Here is a 21,578-nt window from a genome sequence, read left to right as displayed (position 1 = left end):
TCAGTGGTTCCTGACGCCGCAGAAGAGTGACAGTGCTCTCAGCCTGTTTGCGTATCTAGGTCCTCAGAGCCAGAAGTAATTAGCTGGCCTGTGTATGGAGAACCAACCAGAAGAGACCGGGTTAAAGGAGGGAGATGCATTTGCTTGAATTCCATGCCTTTTCTTGGCGAGAAATAACTTCTTAATAAGGAAACTCTTAAAATGTAGGAACATATCGGCAGTCCCCTGATGGAAGTTTCTGTGGTATTTTTATGCGTGCTTATATGTCACCCATGTAAACAAAGTTCCGAGCCCCTTGTGAGCGCTTATAGCACATTATTGTTTTGGCACTAATCAGAGTAGCTCCCATGGAGAGCTTTGATTCACTTCAGAAAACCAAAGAATGCTCTAAAAATGGTAATACACTGTAGCTATTTCATTGTAATTGGAGGCTGGCTGCGCCTCACGGAAATTACCAGGCAAGCGTTCTCGAAAATGTCAGAATTTTGAAGTTAGTTCTATTTGAAATGGGGGACCAAGACTGCGAGGGGATGGATGGTAAAATTTGAGGGCTGTGTGATTCAGACTTGAAGTGCAGCGTGTAATAATGAAAGATGATCAACGTTAGGGGTGGGGAAATCATCTCTTAGGTTTTCTAAATTACAGGATGCATAAAAACATCCCCTTATTCTGCATGTACTGTTACTTTAATAAAAGGCACCACTTTAGGAAATGAAAGGCTTTGGAATATCGCCAAACGTCTTAGTTCTATTTATCGTGGAAAGGTGGGGGTTTTTCATTATCCGCAGAGTCTGTGGGGTAGTTGAATAATTTGCAGGAATGTGAGTGTTTGATGCCAGGCTGCAAACTCCATATTTATCTTCTTTCAGTGTTCGTATTGCAAATGCAGGCGTGATGAGATTTCCTGTTGGTGTTGTAACGGTATCAGGATTTGGCAATTGGTCTGCTACTAATCTTATAATGTGCATTTGTGTCTATATTTAAATTAATTGGAAAACTGTATCGGAAAATACTGCTCTTAAATTATTTTATGTATAAATGGGGGCGGGGGGAGGGAGAGGGGGAGAGAGAGGGAGACTGGATGCTGTAAATACAGAGTGCTGATGAATGCTCAAGTAGGAAATAGAAATATCTTAGAAGTCATTCCTGACAGTAATAAAGGCAGCAATTTGATTTCATCTGTGGATAATAAACTGGTTTCACATTGCAATAAAAGCGGTGCTTATGTTATATTAATATTTATTAGCACTTATTGATGTTAGGGTTTAGTTTTTATCTTTTCTTCACATCACAGCCATTTTATAAAAATTCAAGTTAAATTGCTACACAATAAGCAATTAAAAGTGTTTGTGTATGTGAGAGAGAGAGGGAAAAAAACCTGTCTGTGGAGACATTCCTATACGGAAGGGCACTAGGGACTGCCTAGGAATCTAGAGAGTTGTGCTCAAAATGATGGAGTTATGTGAGTTTCTGCTAGTTAAAGACTTGGCTCTCTGAACGCATATTTCAACACACCAGCACTGCTGTTTGTATCAGAATTGTTTGTATGGGTTTCCTGTTGTTTAACAAGATGTTTTTGTAGTCCTTGCTTTGACTGCGTGCAGTGCCTCGTAAAGGTAAGAGATTATGTGTTACGTTCAGTGGCCTTTTTCGTGTGACGTGTGAAGGATTGCTAGCTCGCAGGATGATGTGAGTCAGAAAGTGATCTGATCCAAATTTAACCAAATTTGTTCATCTCTAAATTTAGAGAATAGCTGAATGGCAAGGCAGATATATTTCAATTTCCATCAGTGACAAGGACAGAGTGTTGGTGGATGCCTGTTAACAGCTATATCGTGTGTTTTTGATACTCATATATGTGTGTATGGGTGGGAAAAGACTAGTTACTAACTTTTATTTATCATGAGCCCGTTTCTTCTTTGGCTGCTTCTAAATCGCTCTTGGGCTTGATGTTGCTTCAGTGCAGATAATTCTTCTGCAGAAGGTGCTCTGTAGGCTTGAGTCATGTTTTTGCCCTGTGAGTAGAAAGACTTGCATTGGACTTGGATTTTTATCATTACGAAAACTGAAACATAGACCCTTTTAAAATAAGCCAGGTACCAGGCAAGGTAAGACAAACCAAAATTATTTTTTGTTGATCTTACAATCAGGCTTCAATATCAATAATTTCAGAAAACGGGTTCAAGTTTATCCTTCACTTGAGCAAAACCCTTAGTTTAACATGTATGTAATTCACATGTCTTCAGCAGGATGTGCGTGTGACTACGTTTGTATTTACCTGCTTTTCTGTGCTGGGGTTTTAATCTTTTTGATTATTCTAATTCTTTGGCCAAATACTGTCCTTTGAGATTTGGCCAGCGAAAGCAAGAACATGTGCCCACTGCTTTTATACAAGACATTTGGTTAATGGGTACAACTGTTTTTTTTTTTCCCCGAGATCCTTATTATAGACCTCTGTTTAACCTGTTTCTCGTCTTTGATTTTATTAAGACCCCGGTTCAGTGACTGTGTCATCACATTTGCACGTAGAGTGATGGATTGTGATATTACAAACAATTTGATTGTTGCATCCCTCACTGAATGAAACAATGAGACTGGCTGGATTGGAGATAAGTTCATTTTTACATACAAGATCACTGAACTAACAGTGATTGAATAGGTAATACCAGAAAGTGCATGACAGTTTTGATAAAGTTTAAGTAACATTGTGTTTCCCGTAGTTTGCTGAAGTGGTAATGATGATTTAAGGGTTTTAAATGTTTACTGTCTTTACGGATGTAAAATAAAAGCACAAGTCAGACTTGTTTAATTTAATGTAATAGGCATTTCTCTCTAAAGCATCGGTACACTGAAATATTTTTAAAAGACAGCTATTTTAACATAATAGTAATGAGAATATTGTAGAAATTTGGCAGGGGTACTGCAGGGTATGATTTTAGAAGGCTGTATGTGGTAATTAATTAGCATTTGCTCTACTAAAATCCTACCACCCTATTCACCTATTTCACAATGTTTTCTTCAGAGTGAAACTTTACTGTATTCCTTTTCCCCTGCACTTGTTTATTCAAAATATAAGACAATACTCTATATTCTGTTGGCTTGTATCACTTTTTAGCATTTTTTGTTATATGGGAAATTAAACACTGCATTTGTTAGTATTGCTCGAAAAGAAAAGCCCAACCTCCCTAATAAGTATGAGAAGATAAAAAACTTCAGGTTTCTCCTCTGTCTCTGTTCCTAATGTGGGATTTAAACCCCAAGTAGCTGGTTTTGAACCAGTGATATGATGGCTTAATGTGTTTACACTTTGTTCACAAGTCTTGAGGAATATGAGATCAAATTCTGGTTCCTCTAGTCTGACTCCAGAAATTGTTTCTGAATTGAGAAGTTATAACATAGAACCAGAATCAAACTTTGTCCTGATATACATGATGTCCTTCAGTAAGTTTAAGTTCATAAGTCTTCTTAATAACAAAGTGTTCCTCAACAAATTTTATGAGCATTTTCAAATATGTGAATTTGGAATCTCCTCTGAAGTCCAGTGTAGTGATGCTAGATTTGTGCCAGCAGAGTTACTGTACAAGATTACATCACTAGCATGTCTCTATCTGTTTTCCTTGTAACAATACAATAGGCTTAGTATGTCATTAATGATGATTATTATTATTATTAAATTTTCTTTGAAAAGGAAGTTTTCATTTAAAAAACCCACATCTTTGTGACGTGTTCATCTTAATTTTAATTATTTTAAATTTACAGTGTGAAGGTGTAAACTATACAGAACTTTCATGTTCGCAAGTAGAAGATAACAGAAGACTTGAGTAGCACCCATTACCAACATTTTGCTTTATGGGTCAATGGCATGATATAAATAATCCTGTTTGAGTAAGAACCAGTCGGTCTAAAAAATTAATAGAAATTTCAGGTAATAAGGTTCTCTCTGTATCACCCTGACCATTATTTTGAATTTAAGATACCATCATCCATTAAAAAAAAAAAAGCCCCACAATTTTTCCCCTTTTAGCTCCAGGAATGACAGGGTTGAAGTCCTTATCTCTGCAATGATCTCTGTGTGGATACATGCACAGACCTTCACTGAACTGAGTTATGACGCATAAAGGTTCATGGTTCTGCCTTTATGAAGACCTTATTGTTGTGCTGTCTAATTTGCAAAGCATGCAACCTGAAAACATAGGACATATTTTCTCCCCATGTCTCTTATTACCAGCAAAAGAGATTTAGACTAGATCTTTGGAAGTACTTCAGTGTTGAAGTGCACCTGTCTGTCCAGAGTTCAAAACTTAGATCCTCAAACTTTGCTCAGTAGCTTTCAAGTCTGGACCCAGGTGAAATCCATAAATACTTCTATTTCTACTAGTCATATTCCCTATGGCCCAAAATGTTTGCACGGGGGCATTGTAAGAACTGCTAGTATGTTAACAGGGTTGAAAAACAAGGTGGCCAAAGCATTGATTGGAATTGTTGGTTGTCTTTTCCCCCAAGAATTCTCTAACGACTGGGTCACGAGACCACATTCTTTCTTCTCTCACTAACTAATTTAGTAGAAAAGCTTGGAAGAAGAGTCTTTCTCCCAAATATGTTCTGATAGTTAAATGGCTTACAGAGCCATGTGTGAGTGGAGGAACTGAAATCTTCCTTCTCTGGAGAAGGTGGTTGGACTCCTGATAAACTGGTTGAAGGGAAAGATGGGAAGGAGGAAGAAAGGAAAGCACAGCTTTCTCGGAGTGTGTTTTGAATGAAAGTGGTTGAACACAGATTAGTCTCCAGGAGGGGGCTCAGGGATGTGAATCCCAGCGGGAATGAAGCGGGTCTTCTCTTTCAGAGCAAAGTACCGGGGCCTCCACTCAGTAAGGTAGTGAAAGACTCCTACTGAACGCATCTGTCTAGACATCTGTCTAGACATCTGTCTTCTGCCCTAGGGTGCTGGTTTGCAAATTTCTTCCCAAGGTGCCCCGTCATACTCCTTGGATACCCTACACAGGGAAACTTGGATGCCTATATTGAGTTTGCGTGGCAAGGTTTTGGTACCGGTGGGGGTTGCGGGGGTGGCTTCTGCGAGAAGTTGCTAGAAGCTTCCCCCTGTGTCCGATAGAGCCAATGCCAGCCAGCTCCAAGACTGACCCACTGCTGGCCAAGGCCGACCCAATCAGCGACGGTGGCAGCACCTCTGTGATAATATATTTAAAAAGGGGAAAAAAAAAGCCGGCGCACAGCATTTGCAGCTGGAGAGAGGAGTGAGAACATGTGAGAACAGCCCTGCAGACCCTCAGGTCAGGGCAGAAGGAGGGGCAGGAGGGGCTCCAGGCACTGGAGCAGATTCCCCTGCAGCCCCTGATTAAGACCATGGTGAGGCCGGCTGTGCCCTTGCATCCCATGGAGGACCCCACGCTGGAGCAGCTGAATGCCTGAAGGAGGCTGTGACCTTGTGGGAAGCCCGTGCTGGAGCAGGCTCCTGGAAGGACCTGTGGCCCCATGGAGAGAGGAGCCCAGGCTGGAGTAGGGTTGCTGGCAGGACTTGTGACCCCGTGGGGGGACCCAGGCTGGAGCAGTACGTGAAGAACTGCAGCCTGTGGGAAGGACTCACGTTGCAAAAGTTCGTGGAGAGCTGTCTCCTGTGGGAGGGAGGAGGGGAAGAGTCTGAGGAGTCCTCCCCCTGAGGAGGAAGGAGCAGCAGAGACAACGTGTCTGACCACAACTCATTCCCTGTCTCCCTGCGCCATTTGGGGTGGGGGCGGTGGAAGAGAAATTGGGACTAAAGCTGAGACCAGGAAGAAGGGAGGGGTGTGGGGAAGGGGTTTTAAGATTTGGTTTTATTTCTCGTTATCCTGCTCTGATTTTGACTGGCAATAAATTAAACTAATTTCCGCAAGCTGAGTCTGTTTTGCCCCGACAGCAATTGCTGAGTGATCTCTCCCTGTCCTTATCTCAACCCATAGGTTTCTCGTTACACTTTCTCTCCCCTGCCCAGCTGAGGAGGGGAGTGACAGAGCGGCTTTGGTGGGCACTCGGCGTCCAGCCAGGGCCACCCCACCACAATGCCTAACTGAGAACTGCGGTAAGTCCACCTAAGAGGTGGACACTGTAGCGTGCAATACCTTCACGCGCTTGTGGATTCAGTTCTAGGTACTGAGTTGTTGACACCTCAAAGGTGGTGTTTCCAGGCTTGCCAAGAGGCAAACCTTCCGGCGTCCAGAGAATATTCATGGTTAAAGCTGAAGCACATGAGGATTTTACTGTCTTTAAGGCTTGACAGCAGCTAAGTGGGGGATGTTGAGAAGGTGATTTTGACCTCTTTAGCTGGAGCTAGATTGGACACAGGCACGTTGGGGCTTTTTCTGAAACTCAGCCTACTAGGGCCCTGGAAGATGTGCTAGTATCCAGGTTTACCTGGGACCGGCAGGACGAAACATCCTACGTAGGAGCCAGAAAAAATAACATGGACTAGATAGTAGACCAGAGTTGTGGTTTGATTTTTTTCTGGTTTTCTTCTTATTTCTGCGCTCCGGAAACAGATAAAATTTCTAGGCTTGGAAACAAAGGAACCTTCCCTGACTTTAGTGTTTCTAAGGCTAGTATTGCTAGCACTCGTATTAATGCAGCATCTCAGGAGCAAGAGGAGATTTTCTACTTACTAACTCTAAAATTTCCTGGCTCTGTCATTGAAACACTGGAAACGCTGGTGCTTGCTTTGGTATATTTACAACTCTGGAAAAATATTATGCGTAGTATATTATTATACATTCTGAAGTGTGTGTTTGTGTATTCACATACATATAGTGTATATACATGTATCTTATGTATATATTTATGAATTTATTTAGATAAACATAAACTTGCCAAATCCTGTTATTGTCTGAACAAATCAATATAAAAGATCAGCCTTTTTATTTGGATCATCAAAGAACCAATTACATGTGTAAGTGAACACTGTAGAGTTTATCACCCTCCAAAACTAAATAAAGTGCTGCTGGTTTTCAGTATTTCCTTTTAATTAGAAGAAGGCATCCACGTAACAATATCTATCTGCAATGATTTTTCTGCAATCCTAGAACTGTGGAATACCAAAGTTAAGATTTTAATAGCAGTGGTAATTCAGCCATTCTGTACTAAGGCAGCATTTTCCACTGGGTTTTATTGATGGGCAAGTGGCCCAATATTGCTGAGTAGTCTACCTGAAAAAAAAAAAAAAAAAGCGAGCTTAGGGGATGTTCTGCACATTCAAATTAACATTTCCTAGGAAAGTTATTGCTTCCTTTTTTCTAACTAATTACATTAACAGTAAAATTTTAACATCAGTCATATTTATACACACTTTATATGGAATTCGGGGGAAGTCTTCACGTTCATTCCCCAAGTTCCATGCTCAAGAAAGTTACTTTTGGTAACAACATCCAATTGTTAAGTCTGAACTGATCTAATAGCTTCCTTTCTCCGAAAAGTCCATTTTTCTGTTCCCCTGCCTTTGTGGTTTTCGTCTTCCCCTCCCTCCCCACCCATCCCCCCAGGCAAGACACGTTGCTTTTCCCCTTGCCTTTGTTCTCTTGCTTGTCGGATACTTTCCTAAGCTAATTCAACTAGCAGAGAACTTTCCTTATCCTGGTTAGCGAGCCGAATGAGCTCAGCTCAGGGCCTGACAAAAGGGACTCTGTGGCAGGGAGCAATTAGATCCTCTCAGGCTGTCATTTCCCTCTTGCTTTCCAGTTCTTCGGAGTGACTGAAGAAGGCATGGTAAAAACTCAGAGCAAGAACTGCAAAAGCAGCGCTGAGCCCTGTGGGTGCTAAGGTGGAAGGATTTGGGAGACAATCTTCGTTTTTCAGGAGCTGCTACTATGCTGCATGGGCCATTCTGATAGGTGGGGATTCCTAAATCACGAAGGAGTGATGGTCATGTCCTCCTTTATTTTTCCTTCCCCTGCCTTCTCTTTCCTAATCCTCATCTCCTGTGACCGGGGTAGAGCGGTGGGACTTCAGCAGCTGCTGGGGCTCTGTTGAAGACTTTCACCCATGCTGGAACTCACTTGAGGAGAGGCCAGAAGCTGCTTGGTGCGACATGCTGTGCATGCATTTTCCCCTTTGCTCAGGAATATTTCCGCAGACTGTGAACAGAGAATAAGTAATTTGAAGACCTTAGTCATGAAAAACAACATCAACCTGGACAGTTTAGTAGTTAAACAGCAGATCTTTTATGAATCGGCTGAGCAAGAGACTACAGGTATGATCCCAGCTGCTGAGTGGTGGTGTTGCGACTCAGTGAGACTATACTCATTTGGGCAGGAGGTAGAGACTTTAATTAATTGAATATGATTTCTGAATAAAGCTTCAAATCACAGAACAGGTATGTGCATGCTAATGCAGTTCACATAGACAAACTTTCTTCTTCTTTTTTTCTTTTCCTTTTTTTTTTTATCTTTTCAGACATTCAGAGTGTGAACTAATGACTGGGGAGCAATCCTGACGGTTTCCTCCAGTAAAAACAATTGTGCCTCGGAAAAAAAAAAAAAATACTAACCAGTAAATAATGTGATGGAAGTTGTGTTTAAGAATGGGTATTTGGCACAGCTATCTATCCCCTTGTGCAAGTAACCAGTGGGTTTTCTGAACCAGTGAAACTCATGAACTTTATTCATCATGTTTTTACTCTGCCAGAATACACACCTACAGTGAGTTCAAGCAGAGTTTGCATTTTTTGGGTTTATGCACATGGGAATGTGCAAGTGGCAAGAGGTAGAGGTAGCGGTCTGAAAAGTCTGAGAGCGGTGGTAAAAGCAGAGATAAATTAGATGGTGCTCTGAAAAGCCTAAGAGCCACAGTAAGAGCAAAAAATGGTTTGCTTTATCTCTGCATATACTCCTCTGATACTCTCATGAGCTTTGATACCACTGAGGGTTTCCTTGCAAGCTGTGTGGTGTTGGAAGGGCTGAGTACGAATCCCTCAGCAGCAGGTGAGAATTTGGTCACTCCATGGTTTCCAAAGCAGGGTGAGAATTTGAGGTGGTACCTTGCCTCCCGCTGCTTGTCGCTGCCCGGTACTGCCCTTGTAGCGGGCAGCGAGAGCAGTTGTGGGCTCTTTCAGTGCAAAAGCATCTGGCGTAGCTTGAGTCATCGTTAATTGGCTATAATGAGGGTTGGTTTAAATGGTATTGCTAGGGCCCAAAGAAAGGATGGTTTAAAAAATACTGATATCTGAAAAAAGCAACAGGACTTGTTGTGTTTCTGGTGGTCTACTTCATAACAATAATGCATGTGTGTACAAGAGCATGATTAATGAATTCTGAGTGAAGAGAAAGGAAGTGGGGAGAAAAAAACACTTTTAAAAGCTGGAAGATAAATCTTTAAATTTCTACGAAACCCCAGCTAAATTACTGTTCATACAAAATAGGTGACTGAAGTGCAGTTCCTTTGGAATACAATCCGAGTGTGAAACTGAAATATGCCATTATTCCACCAGATTATTACTAATACCATGCACAGTGATTTCACCATATTTTGAAAATGAAGAATGATTTCCACAGACTTTCATAGAAGTTAGAAGGAAAGAAAAAATACGTATGTGTCTTGCAGGAGCCTCAAAGTTATATGCAAGCGCACAGTGCTTTTACTAGTGGGCTATATGGAAAAATAATAGCATTCAGATGTTTAGGTTAGCTAGAGGACAGCAACTATCTGGGATTATTGAGCTAAAGTGCAGCAAGTTTTAAGTCAAATGAACTTGGAGGTTGCATATAGTGCTTGGCATGTATATAAAGCAAGCTCAAGGTTGAATGCAGCATTCAAGTTGTAAAATGGATGTAGAATGGATAAAAAAACCCTGCAATTACTTCAGTGACGATCCATTCAGGTTAAGAATTTTCATCTTTGCTGTTGCCATAGCAATCTGTTCCCCTGTCACTACCACATTAAAAATCCATTCTGTAAAACTGTTGTTGCCAATATTGAACACATAACAGACAAAAACATTTTTTTAATAGCTTAGGTGTCTTATTTGCAACACGAAGAAGACCTAGATCTTCGAGAGATGCACATGTACTTTAGAAAGAAAAAGATTAGTGTTTCTATAATACATTGTAGGAACACAATATTTGTGCTGCAGCATTGATGTCAGTAGAAAATAGTTTGCAAATAATACAGCAATGCAGTGTGTCAGTTGAACTCAAATAATTGAACTGTTCTGCTACGATACAACGAACCCGTGTGTTCCTGAGTTAAGTATTTATTTTGGTAACATGCTGTAGTGAAAGGCTTTTGAAGCTATGTGGCTTTTTAACCTTCTGTTAACTCACTGCGTCTCATTCTCTTCAGTGATTGACTCCAGTGGTTTTATCTGTACTGGTGTAGTTCTGGAACGGGAGGAGAGTTGTGTCCCCTAACAGTTTTACATCTAATCCTAAACTGCTCATGTGCTTGAGCTCAGCAGTGGGCTTGTATGGATAATGAATTGCAGGAACCGGTCCTTAAGCATTTGTTAGCACGCCCAAATGAGGGGGGAAAGGAATTTGTAACTCAAAGCAAACATAGCAATGGGCTGACAAATATATTTACCCAAACTGAGTAAAATGTAAATATCTTTCGATAAAGTAGAGGTACATATCTGTGTGTGTATATATATGCACGTGTGTGTGTGTATTAATTCAGGGCTGAAATGCAGAAGTTTGCTAAAATCACAAATGTGCATATACCATGGATTTAAAAACTCGGGCATTGCCTAAAGAAATCATAACATAATAGTAGAGAACTGAACGTATGGCCCTTAGTCTGATCATTGGCAATGTAAATCTCATCCTTGTTTCTGCGCCAGCATCCTTTTATCCCCTAACCATCTCTAGCCTTCATCCTTTGTATTCTTATTCTCTGTCCATACCATACTTCTGTGTTTCACTTTTTATGTCTTCTGCTTGCCACTGTCCCCACACTTACATCCCTCAGTCATCTTTCAGAGCCTTGATCTAGGGATGGTGTTGATTAAATGCGGGAGAGGCGTAGGAGGAGAAAATATAGCAAATAGTTACAATGCTATTGGATATTAATAGCAGAATTGAGGGCGAGAAGTGATTTTCTTTTTTAACTGCACTTGGCAATATCTTCTAAATTTTTCGTTTTCTTTTGGTTACATGGGAGGAACTGCTTTTTTTTGTCTTTTAGTGCAACTGTGCCCTCCTGCTTTGAGGCTTTTGGGTTGGTTTTCTTCTTTTAAATAATAATAATAATAATAACAGTTATTATTATTATTATTATTATTATTATTATTATTATTATTATTATTATTATTATTATTATTATTATTATTATCTTCTTAGTGAGTAAACTGACCACTGAAAAAGATTCTTCCATTTGCATCTCTTCACCTGTTTTTGCAATTCGAAATGTGACCCTTCGGAGCATGCTACTGGATGACATTTACCCAACAACTGAGACTGCAGGTCACCTACACAGTGGGCCTGCTGCGGTTCCTCTCCAAGGGCGTCTGTGGATTGCTCAAGCAAAAAAGGAGTTCCTGACATGCCAGATGCCTGTCTGCTTTGTATAGGTCACTGAAGACAAGGGTTCGGAAGTGGTTTGTGTTGCAGCCATGTGTGTTCATTAGCCATTAACTCCTAGAGTGGGTGGTGCAGTGGCTGAGGTTCCTCTTCCAGTCCAGGGCTGGGGCTGAGGCTTGAGGTAAGAGTTAGCAAGGGGTCATGAGCTCCCAGGTGCTTGCCTGGAATAATAAGTGCTGCTGGATGTAAAGCTTAGTGAATTAGACAGTAGGAAATACACCTGATGAATTTGTTTTTATTTGAAAAAAATTCCCACAGATACTAATTCTCATAGAATCTCAAGACAGTAAAACCGGCTCCAATGTATACAATCAAATCAAACCATTCTGAGGCAAACTGAAACTTAGCTCTTCACTTTCCCCAATAACTGCACATTTCAGTGCTCCCTCCACATTGTAGGTGTTTCAAGGGGTCACCAGAAAAGCCCAAGTAGACTTAGATAGAGGAGAGATTTGGAGTTATCTTTGACTTTTATGGACCTTTTTTATTAAAATGCTTAGAGCTGTAAATGTAGAAATAAGAAACTCATTTATCTTGACAAAAGTGCTGCCATAAACTATTCAGCACTCATAAAATAACCTTTTAAATTATTGTTTCTGCTGGTATCGATAAATTCATACAAAGTGCTTAAAGGTCAGGCATTGCCAGAAAAATGTCTTTTCAGCTTGTTAATTAAAGGTTTATAAGAACGTGCACCAGCTTGCTCTTTGGACAAACTGGAAAAAAGGAAGGAGGGAAAAAAAGGCCCACATGGATGAAAATGATAGTGTGGAATTAGTGAGTGATGAGTCTTGGATCCATGGCAAGCCTGGACAGTTTGTGAATGAAAATAGGTGGCACAGTTAACAGAAGGAAAAAAGTTTCCCTTTTTGGGGGGGAGGTAGCTTGATTACTTACCTCTTGCAGCCCATGGGCTTGAGCTGAGGACCCAGCTAGGACTGAAGTGTTAAGGTGAGTGTGAGCAGTATTCGTCCTCTTACCGCTTGAGCCGTGGGGAGTTTGTCCACTCCTCGTTGCCTGCCCAAGTACATCAGATAAGGACATTTACTTTTTTATTTGCCGGGCAAGTGGTTTTATCTGCTCGTTTATTTACCGCTTAATCTGGAACCAAGCAGTGCTCTGAAATGTGCTGAAAAATGCACCCAGAGCCAAAGTGCCCAACCATCCATTCTAGCACCTGCACCTCCTTCATTGCAGAGACTGCAACTGCAATTCCCTCGGTTTTATACTTCGCCTCTTTCACCCATCATCATGGAAACGTCCTGGTCTGAGCATTAAAATCTGACCTAAATATTGGGCAACTTGGATGTGACTCTATGTCAACAGATGAGAAGAGGTTAACCAGTCACATGGATGAGACACTAGAAGTAAGAAATCTGGCTTGCACTTCCACCTGCACAACAGCCTACCCCTGACAACATTATTTTATCTCTAAATCTCAATTTTTTTCGTCACTAAAATGGAGCCAATAATACTGACCCAGGTGAAGTACCCTGAGATAACAGATGAAATGTGTTACAGGAAAAGTACAGAGGTTTCTGTCATTGAATTCTGCCAACAAAACAGCTTGAACTATTTATTGCCCAGGCTGGAAAACAATAACAAAACAATGCAAATAGTGAAACATAAAATAGATTCTTACATATGTCTCTGTCTGAACATACTATAGTGCTATTATTAATGTGAGATTAAAGTTTTGAATTTTCCCTTGGCCATATGATTTTTATACTGAGATTGTTTCCTTGAATATTAAATAACAGATCCTTACTGTAAAACCATTTGTAAACAGGAGGCTGCATCTTTGTCACTGGAAATTTCATAACCTAAGAATGCCATAATTTGTTTTTGTTCTCTCGAGATCGCTGCAGCACTCCTACTTCACGAAAATAAATCTGACTAATTTTTTGAGAGTGCAGGTGACAGAACTAATGATAGTTCATTTCTCTGATACCCACAAACAATACATCCTGGCTTTGTCTTCAAGTGAAGCTGAGAGAACTGTGCAGAGTAGTTTTATGCTGTTTCTTGTTTCTTCTCTCATTCTCATTCCTTTTGGCTCATGAAACATAAATCAGAATTGGCCCGACGATGCACCCAGAGGCTGAGATGAGCTCCTTCCTCACAGGACAGAGGCATTCTGTTCTAGACGGGGTTGGTTTGTTGTTTTTTTGCCTCGTCATTGATATTTGAAGTAGTACGGGAAAAGAGATTTGTTGCTCAGACGTGGAGTTTTTGTGCATCCTACCAACTGATAACTATATCTCTCTCATCTAACTTCTGAGAAATTTGATTCTTATCTTTACAGTCAATTCCCAATTTCACTCAGTGTTGGCACTTTGTATTTAATACCTGGTATTCTGTTGGCCAGTTCGAAAATCCTTGCAAGTCCACATGTATCTGTGCGAATAGGAATATCAGAATGTGTGTTTTCAAGGTCAGAGGTAGTATATATAAAAATGATGAGGATGCAGCCACAATTTAAGTACAACCTTCCAGAAGAAAGATCTTCGTGTTTTAACTTTCTGTAGAGGGTATATGTGCAGCCCAGGAGAAGTTGTGGTGCTCCTAGTCAGGCTTCACTGCACTGTGAAAGAAATCTCATTCTACATATAAGCAGTGTTGGGATGGAGGGAAAATGTAGATCATACCTGTGTTAAACGTTCAGTTCCTCTAGTGTGGGTTGGAAAGTTCGCGTTGGTATTCACCTTAAAAAGCAAATAGTTGATGCTACTATAAAGCAGGAAGTTGTGATATGTCTAATAAGTGGCAATAGCAGCAGGTGGCAGCTCAAGTTCTCCTCTCCAGACCGCAGGAATTCATCATGTTGTCCTTCCCAAAGTGTGAGGCTGTGATATGGTAGACAGGGCAAAGAAGTAGTTCATTCAGACAGCTTATACTATCCTCCCCATTGTCTTTATTCCATGTGCCACCCTAACTGTGGTGTAAATACCCCCTTGTATTCCTCACTCTGCTGCCACTACCCTTACTGCTGCAGGAAGGTTTTGGCATCCACGGGTAGAAATGCTGCCTTCTCCGTGCCTTCCCCCCTTCCCCTGGCTCAAGACAAAATTTCAATAGAATATATTTTTCCATGGATAATCCAGGGTACTGATAATCCACGAGTACTCAGGAAAAATCATCTTGCATGTTTATAACTGCACAGCTCTTCCTGTTGTTTAACTCAGGCAAATCTTACGCAAATTTTAATCTTTGCTGAATATATAATATCACACCCCCAAATGTCTCCAAGAGGAGTAGCAGAGTTAAAAATATAAACTCTGTAGGACAAGTTTATTAAAAATATTCTGCATGAAAATGCATGGTATTCTTATCAAATGCTGTGGTTAGAATGAAATAGGCTGTTTTACCACTGTTGTTGAGGTCTGAGGAGAACATATAGGCATGGACCTGACACAGTTTCGCTTTCCTTGAGCTGATGACATTATAGTTTCCTTTCTATTGACAAATTTCATGACCAGATTGGGTAATATTAGCATACTTTATCTTACTGGCTGTGATCTGATACTTTTGTTTTGAGGGGAGTTAAATTTAGAGAAATTCAGTTTAATCTATTTTTCTTTCCTTATTAGCTATTTCTAGCAGCCTGATAAGTTTTTGTGATCAGTGACGCAGTGTCTCTTGCTGTTATAATGACAATCATCTGCTTGCTAATATTGCCATGCCATCCCAGCAGCAATTAAGAAATGTTAGATAGAAGTTATAAAACCTTGCCTTAAGAATATTGGCCAGTTAACCAAAATACGAACTGTAATCAGGGATGAAGGAATGAAAGAGGCTAAAGGGGAAAAGTTAGCCATGTTCTTTAGACCTATGGCCCAGTCTTAAATGTATAAGCTATCTGTCCATTTTAATGGAGAAAATAAAGTACAAGTTATTTACAGGATATCAGATCCAGTATTTTAGGAGCCTCAGTGGGTGAGGCTTGAAAAAGAGGTGCCGTTCAGATCATCTGTAACAGAACGCATAAATGTACATCTATAGACATCTGTATTGCTACGGGTAGCTGAAAAGTCAGCAAAGGATTGGGGCTAAGAGATTTTTAGGCAGGGGGAATCTTGTGTGAACTGGACTCTGTATTACAGAAATGTAATTTCCTTCTCTTGGTATCCAACTGTATTCGTAAGGGTTACAGCTAATACTGGGTTAACAAATATCACTTCTCCATCTACAAAGTAAACTTGGTGTAGAATGCAGCAGTATATTTGCTCATAGAAGGAACTACCTCAAATATAGTGGTTACCATTGAAAGGCATTTAAAGAATAATGCAATCATCAGGCACAGTCAACACGGGTTCACAAAAGGAAAGCCCCGTTTAACTAATTTGATATCCTTCTATGATAAGGTCACTTGCCCAGTGGATGAAGGGAAAGTGGTGAAGGTAGTTTTTCTGGATTTTAGTAAGGCTTTTGATACTGTCCTTCACAGCATCCTTCTGGACAAGTTGTCCAGCTGTGGGATGAGCAGGTTCATGGTTGCTGGGTGAAGAACTGACTGAAGGGCAGAGCTCAAAGGGTTGTAGTGAGTGGGTCACCAGTGTTGTTCTTCAGGGTTCAATTCTAGGGCCAGTCCTATTCAATATATTTATCAACTATATAGATGCAGGAGTTGAATGCATCATTAGCAAGTTTGCTGATGATACCAAACTGGGAGGTGCTGTTGACTCTCTTGAGGGACAGGAGGCCTTGCAGAGGGATCTAGATAGCTTGGAGCATTGGGCTGTGATTAATGGGATGAAATTTAACAAGTCAAAATGCCAGGTTCTGCACCTAGGATGGAGTAATGCCAGGCACAAGTGTAAGCTGGGAGAGGAGTGGCTGGAGAGCCGCCCTGCAGAAAGGGATCTGGTTGACAGCAGGCTCAGTAGGAGCCAGCACTGTGCCCTGGCAGCCAAGAAGGCAAACCACATCCTGGGGTGCAAAAGAGGCGATTATCCCACTGTATTCAGCGTAGGTGCGGCCTCACCTTGAATATTGAACTGCTGTTCTGGGCCCCACAATTTAAGAAGGATGAGAAGGTCCTGGAATGCATCCAGAGGAAGGCAACAAAGCTGGTGAAAGGGCTGGAAGGAATGAGCTATGAGGAGCGACTAAGGACTCTGTGTTTGTCTAGTTTGGAGAAAAGGAGGCTGAAGGGTGACCTCATGGCTCTCCATACCTTACTGAGGAGGGGAAGTGGAGAGGGAGCTGCTGAGCTCTTCTCCCTGGTGTCTAGTGATAGGACGCATGGAAATTGTTCAAAGCTGTGCCAGGGGAGGTTTAGACTGGATATTAGGAAGCATTTCTCTACCAAGAGGGTGGTCAAACACTGGAACAGGCTTCCTAGACAAGTGGTTGATGCTCCAAACCTGTCAGTGTTTAAGAGGCTTTTGGACAATGCCTTAACAACATGCTTTAACTTATGGTCAGCCCTGACGTGGTCAGGCAGTTGGACTAGATGATTGTTGTATGTCCCTTCCAACTGAAATAGTCTATTCTGTTCCGTTCTGTTCTGTTCTATTCTATCCCAAATAAGCTTTGAATAAATTTGTTATACACTAAGGGAAGGGTGAATAGAGAAAATAAATATGCATAGTAATAGCTTGCTGTGTTGGCCCAAAGGGATATCGTCTTAGCTGAACGTTATGTTACAGTGTGCTGTAGTAGATTCATAGGTAGTTTTCAGTTTAATAATACAGTATTCACTATTTACTGAGACACGGTGCACTTCTCTTGTGACCCTGGCTACCATGAAATGCATCAACTTACCAATGCACATTTTGAAGTGTCACTTGGTGCTTTTCACCTTTCTTCAGCTCTCTTTTGAAAACAGGCTAGTGCCTAGACAGCCTTCAGCCATGGCAGCAAGCTTGTATTTTCTTTGTGTACTAAAAAACTTCACAACAATGAGATGTGTCCTTTGCACTCAGAATTACCAAATGCTCTAAGGAGGCAATAGGCTTTAGTTAACTGTGCTTTGTAGAGAAGGTTAAAGAGAAGGAAGAGTCTCTGACTCTCTAGGCAGAGGAGAGCTTTGAATGGACTGATGTATTATACCCTTCCGTCGTAAGTCGGAAAGAGACAAAGAACTGGAAGGGGGACTGCTGGGTCGGGCAGATTCTATGTGGTGAAGCTATGCAAGTGTTTTAAGCTGTGTTCAACTGTTTTTCTTCCGACAGACTTTGGGAACTATCACTGCAGTGCCCATTAAGGTTCCTCAGGTCAGCTCCTTGCAGAGGTTGGCAGGACAAGGACCAGCAGTGCTACCTCAGGTACAAAATACAGTTCCAAAGGGGGTTTTGTGTCATTTTATATGTATTCTTCTCTGTTCCTGGCTGTGCCCAGGCCTGGGTAGGTCAGCACACTCATTTTACTGAATAAAGACTCACCAGCAAGTTGAACAGCAGAGTTGTGATTTTCTCCAGTTCCTGAAAAAAAAAGATAAATCCATTTTCTACTGGGAGCATACTGAAAAGCACAATGAAAATCTATAAAAATCTTGTAGATTCATTGTGGAAGAACAAAGTACATACAGTGAAATGTAAATTTATGCTTTATAAGATGAATCACAAATGACAAGTGAAAATCTGCGATTCTGTATTTTAAAAAAGTGATGTAAGTATTAACATTCCTGATCAAGATTCAGCCTCACACATTCTTTTACTAACTTACTTGCCTTATCTTTGTCTATCCCGGTATAAAGTTTTGGCCCAACTAGCCCAGGTGCCAGACTGAGGCAACATTGGCTGGCTAGGAATGAAAGGAGAGGTACACTCACAGATCTTTAAAATCTTTTCAAACTGTGTTTTCTTTTCTTTTCCACCGCTGTTTCCCTAACTATACACTTTATTTCCCATTTCAACCCTCTTTCTCAAAATCTGGGATGTCATTTTCAACAAATGCTTTGCTGCAGTTCTGTGGTTTGCTTTTCGGATTCATGATTATTAAGTATAAATATATTTCTTCCTGTGTGAACCTTAGAGGTCTTTTTCTCATATGTTAAAACTATTATAGCATTGAAGTCAATGTTGGGTCTTCCTATTGTTCCTTAATTTTTTTCCTAATATTTTCTTAGTGGCAGAATCTAGTAGAAGATCTATGAGCTAAATCTGCCTGGAGGAAGGAGTATTTCCAAGATAAAGTACTTAAATTCTCTCTTTAAATTATATTTTGTGGAAGGCAAAGTGGTGAACATAAAGGAAGGTTATAGTTTTCTTATCAAGTTAAAGACTTTGCTTTGCAGTTGTTCTTACAGCATAATAACACATTGATTTCTGCCATTTTGGGGTGTCAAAGATGAGCAGATTGCTCCTGAAAGTGGATGAAGTTCAAGAGCAGCTGAAAGACCTGTAACAGGGGCTTAAATTATCATTAAGATTATGTTTCAGCAATGATGATGGCATTGCAAATGCTGCACTTAGAGAAGCATCAATGTTCTATTCTTTTGCTGAGTAGAAAAGTTTTTATTCAGTCTTAGATTCAATTTTGAAGAATTGGAAAAAGTGGAGGAAGCTGATTTCCTCAACTTTTTGCAAAAAAACCCAAACAACAAAACCACATATCCTTTCTGTCGTGCTGTTTAGCTCATGGCAATATTTTTGTTTGTATTTCACTTTGTTTCATTCCTTTCCTAGCACAGCCTTCAATTTCAGACCTCTTTATGCAATCTCACTTAATACTAATGAAACGCCAACCCTCCCTCAGCAGCCCTTAGCCATAGTTCACTGAAATTTCTATTTCGTATAGATAGCATGGGAAATAACCACACAGCAATCTCATTTCTGTCAAAACTAAGAATGAAGTAGACAGCTGTAAGTAAGTCCACGTTATCAGAGGTATGTCTTATGTTCTGAGTTTTTTCTGGCTTTTCCACAGGCCAATACCTCCTTCTTCAGCAACAGCCTGCCCCATTTACAGGCTGTGTCCTCCTTTGCAGTTCATCATGGTCTATATGTTCCCCTCCCACTCAAAGCTTACAGAGAAGTTTAAAATTTCCATATTGTTTCCTAGTGGGAACCTCCCTCCACCCATCAAAGCTTTCTGTTGATATCTTAAGAGAGATCAAGTTTTCATCTACACGTGGAACTTTTGGTTTCTAACTAAATAAACAAATACCTTCAGAATATATTTAATATAGCCATAAATCAGAGTGATGTAAAGCTGTCATTCCCCAGATACAGCTGGATACAGGTGATCTGGGAGCCCACTGCAAGTGAGCTGCAGCACTGTGTCACTGTGAAATCTCTCTTATAATAGCTGTAGGTGAGTGCATAGTCATCTCTGGCAAGTTTTGAGGGTCAGTAGGAATCTGTGATCCAGGAGAACTAGAAACTTCAGATGGAAATACAACCACGCCAGGAAGCAAGGCCATGTAATTCCATGAAGGTATGGTGGTAAAGAACACCTCTTCCCTCTTCTCCCTCATAGCTCTGAGAAAACAGGCACAAAATTAAAAACTATTTGGGAAGTTAAGGGACGTATAGTATCTTCCAGTAAGAGAAATGTGCAGAATTAAATCCTATCACAGTCCATGTCCTCTCAGCTATGATGCATCAGACTTGGTTACAGAGCAGGCTGGCTGCTAACCTCCTTTTGTCCCCCCTGGGTGGCAGGCATGGCTTCTGTACCTGGCTCTGAGTTAGTGGCACAGTCCTACCGTTCTAGGACTGACTTTCTGAGGGGCAGCTTTGGCACCATCCCCCAAGTGTACTAACAGGCAGGGACCAGCTGAGTTCGGTGTCTGCTAGAACCTTTACTTTGGGTGCCCGTGTAGCAGCAAAGTAAAGGAACAGCTTTTTCAAAACAAAACAATGTTCATCACTCCTCTACCAAGAAGTCCGTAGTATTTCACAGAAAACGTTAAAGCAGTACAGTGTCCGTACCCATGCGTGTTAGCTGTAGCTGAATCTTGTTCTGCAAGATATTGCATCTTCCCCGACCTCCAGCTCTGCGAAGTCTAGCTTTATCAGTGAGTCGTGTAGAGTCCTAGTAGCAATGAAACCGTAGCAGCAAAGGCATCAGTAAGCCCACCCGCACGCCTGCCTACTTACTCAAGCAGCTCAGTCAAGGTGTAGTTTGTGCAAGTGCAGTGGCAGGCACGGTAGCAATCACCTAAGCTGGCGTAATCTTGTCTGTGTGTGCCTCTCTCCTTGCCTATGGAGGGGTGGAAGGCCTGGATGGATCCCTTTTGGGATCCCTGCCATGTTAGGAGCCTGCTTGTCTCTGAGCTGCCCTTCGGAAGTGGCTTCACTCTTAGCCAGACAGCTTGCCCTTCTGTTTCAGGTGCACGTAGATAAGTGGGATTAATCCAGGTCAGTGTCTGCATTCTTGACAGCACACCGATTGCTACCTGACATTTCTCCTTCTGGCCAGTCTCATCATTTCTTTGGGATTTCAAGCTCCCTTTAGATGTAGACGTAGGCATGAGAGGCATGAACATTGCCAGGCTAGCTGGAAAGAAACAGGGGACTCCTCCATTTAAGGGTCCCTCATCACATCTAAAGGAGCTTTGTATTTTTGATGCTTTCATTCTCCTCGTTACACAGTGTGCTGGTTTTGGCTGGGATAGAGTTAATTTTCTTCATAGTAGCTAGGATGGGGCTATGCTTTGGATCTGTGCTGAAAACAGCGTTGATAACACAGGGATGTTTTAGTTACTGCTGAGCAGTGCTTACACAGAGCCAAGGCCTTTGCTCCCCACCCCACCAGCGAGGAGGCTGGGGGTGCACAAGAAGTTGGGAGAGGACACAGCTGGGACAGCTGACCCCAACTGCCCTAAGGGATATTCCAGACCATATGACATGATGCTCAGCATATCAAGCTGGGGGAAGAAGGAGGAAGGGGGGGACGCTTGGAGTGATGGCGTTTGTCTTCCCAAGTAACGGTTACGCATGCTGGAGCCCTGCTTCCCTGGAGATGGCTGAGTACCTGCCTGCCCATGGGAAGTGGTGAATGAATTCCTTGTTTCGCTTTGCTTGTGTGCGTGGATTTTGCTTTACCTATTAAACTGTCTTTATCTCAACCCAC

The 21,578-nt window shown here is 41.4% G+C and overlaps 1 protein-coding gene across 4 annotated transcripts in view; it reads left to right on the top strand.

The window, feature by feature from the left end:
• The window catches only part of PHF21B (PHD finger protein 21B), a gene marked incomplete at its 3' end in the record, with an annotated part of 166,076 nt that overhangs the window by 107,479 nt on the left and 37,019 nt on the right, over window positions 1-21,578 (top strand). For all 4 annotated transcript variants that reach the window (XM_081997438.1, XM_081997436.1, XM_081997437.1 and 1 more), the window contains one exon: window positions 17,732-17,824. In XM_081997438.1, coding sequence (XP_081853564.1) covers window positions 17,732-17,824 — 93 coding nt within the window. The remainder of the gene's footprint in view (window positions 1-17,731; window positions 17,825-21,578) is intronic.

Source organism: Phaethon aethereus (genome assembly GCF_964289735.1).
Source record: "Phaethon aethereus genome assembly, chromosome: 1".
NCBI classification, from domain to species: Eukaryota; Metazoa; Chordata; class Aves; order Phaethontiformes; family Phaethontidae; genus Phaethon; species Phaethon aethereus.
The sequence above is the reverse complement of the archived record's forward strand: the minus strand, read 5'-3'. Positions and strand labels throughout refer to the sequence as shown.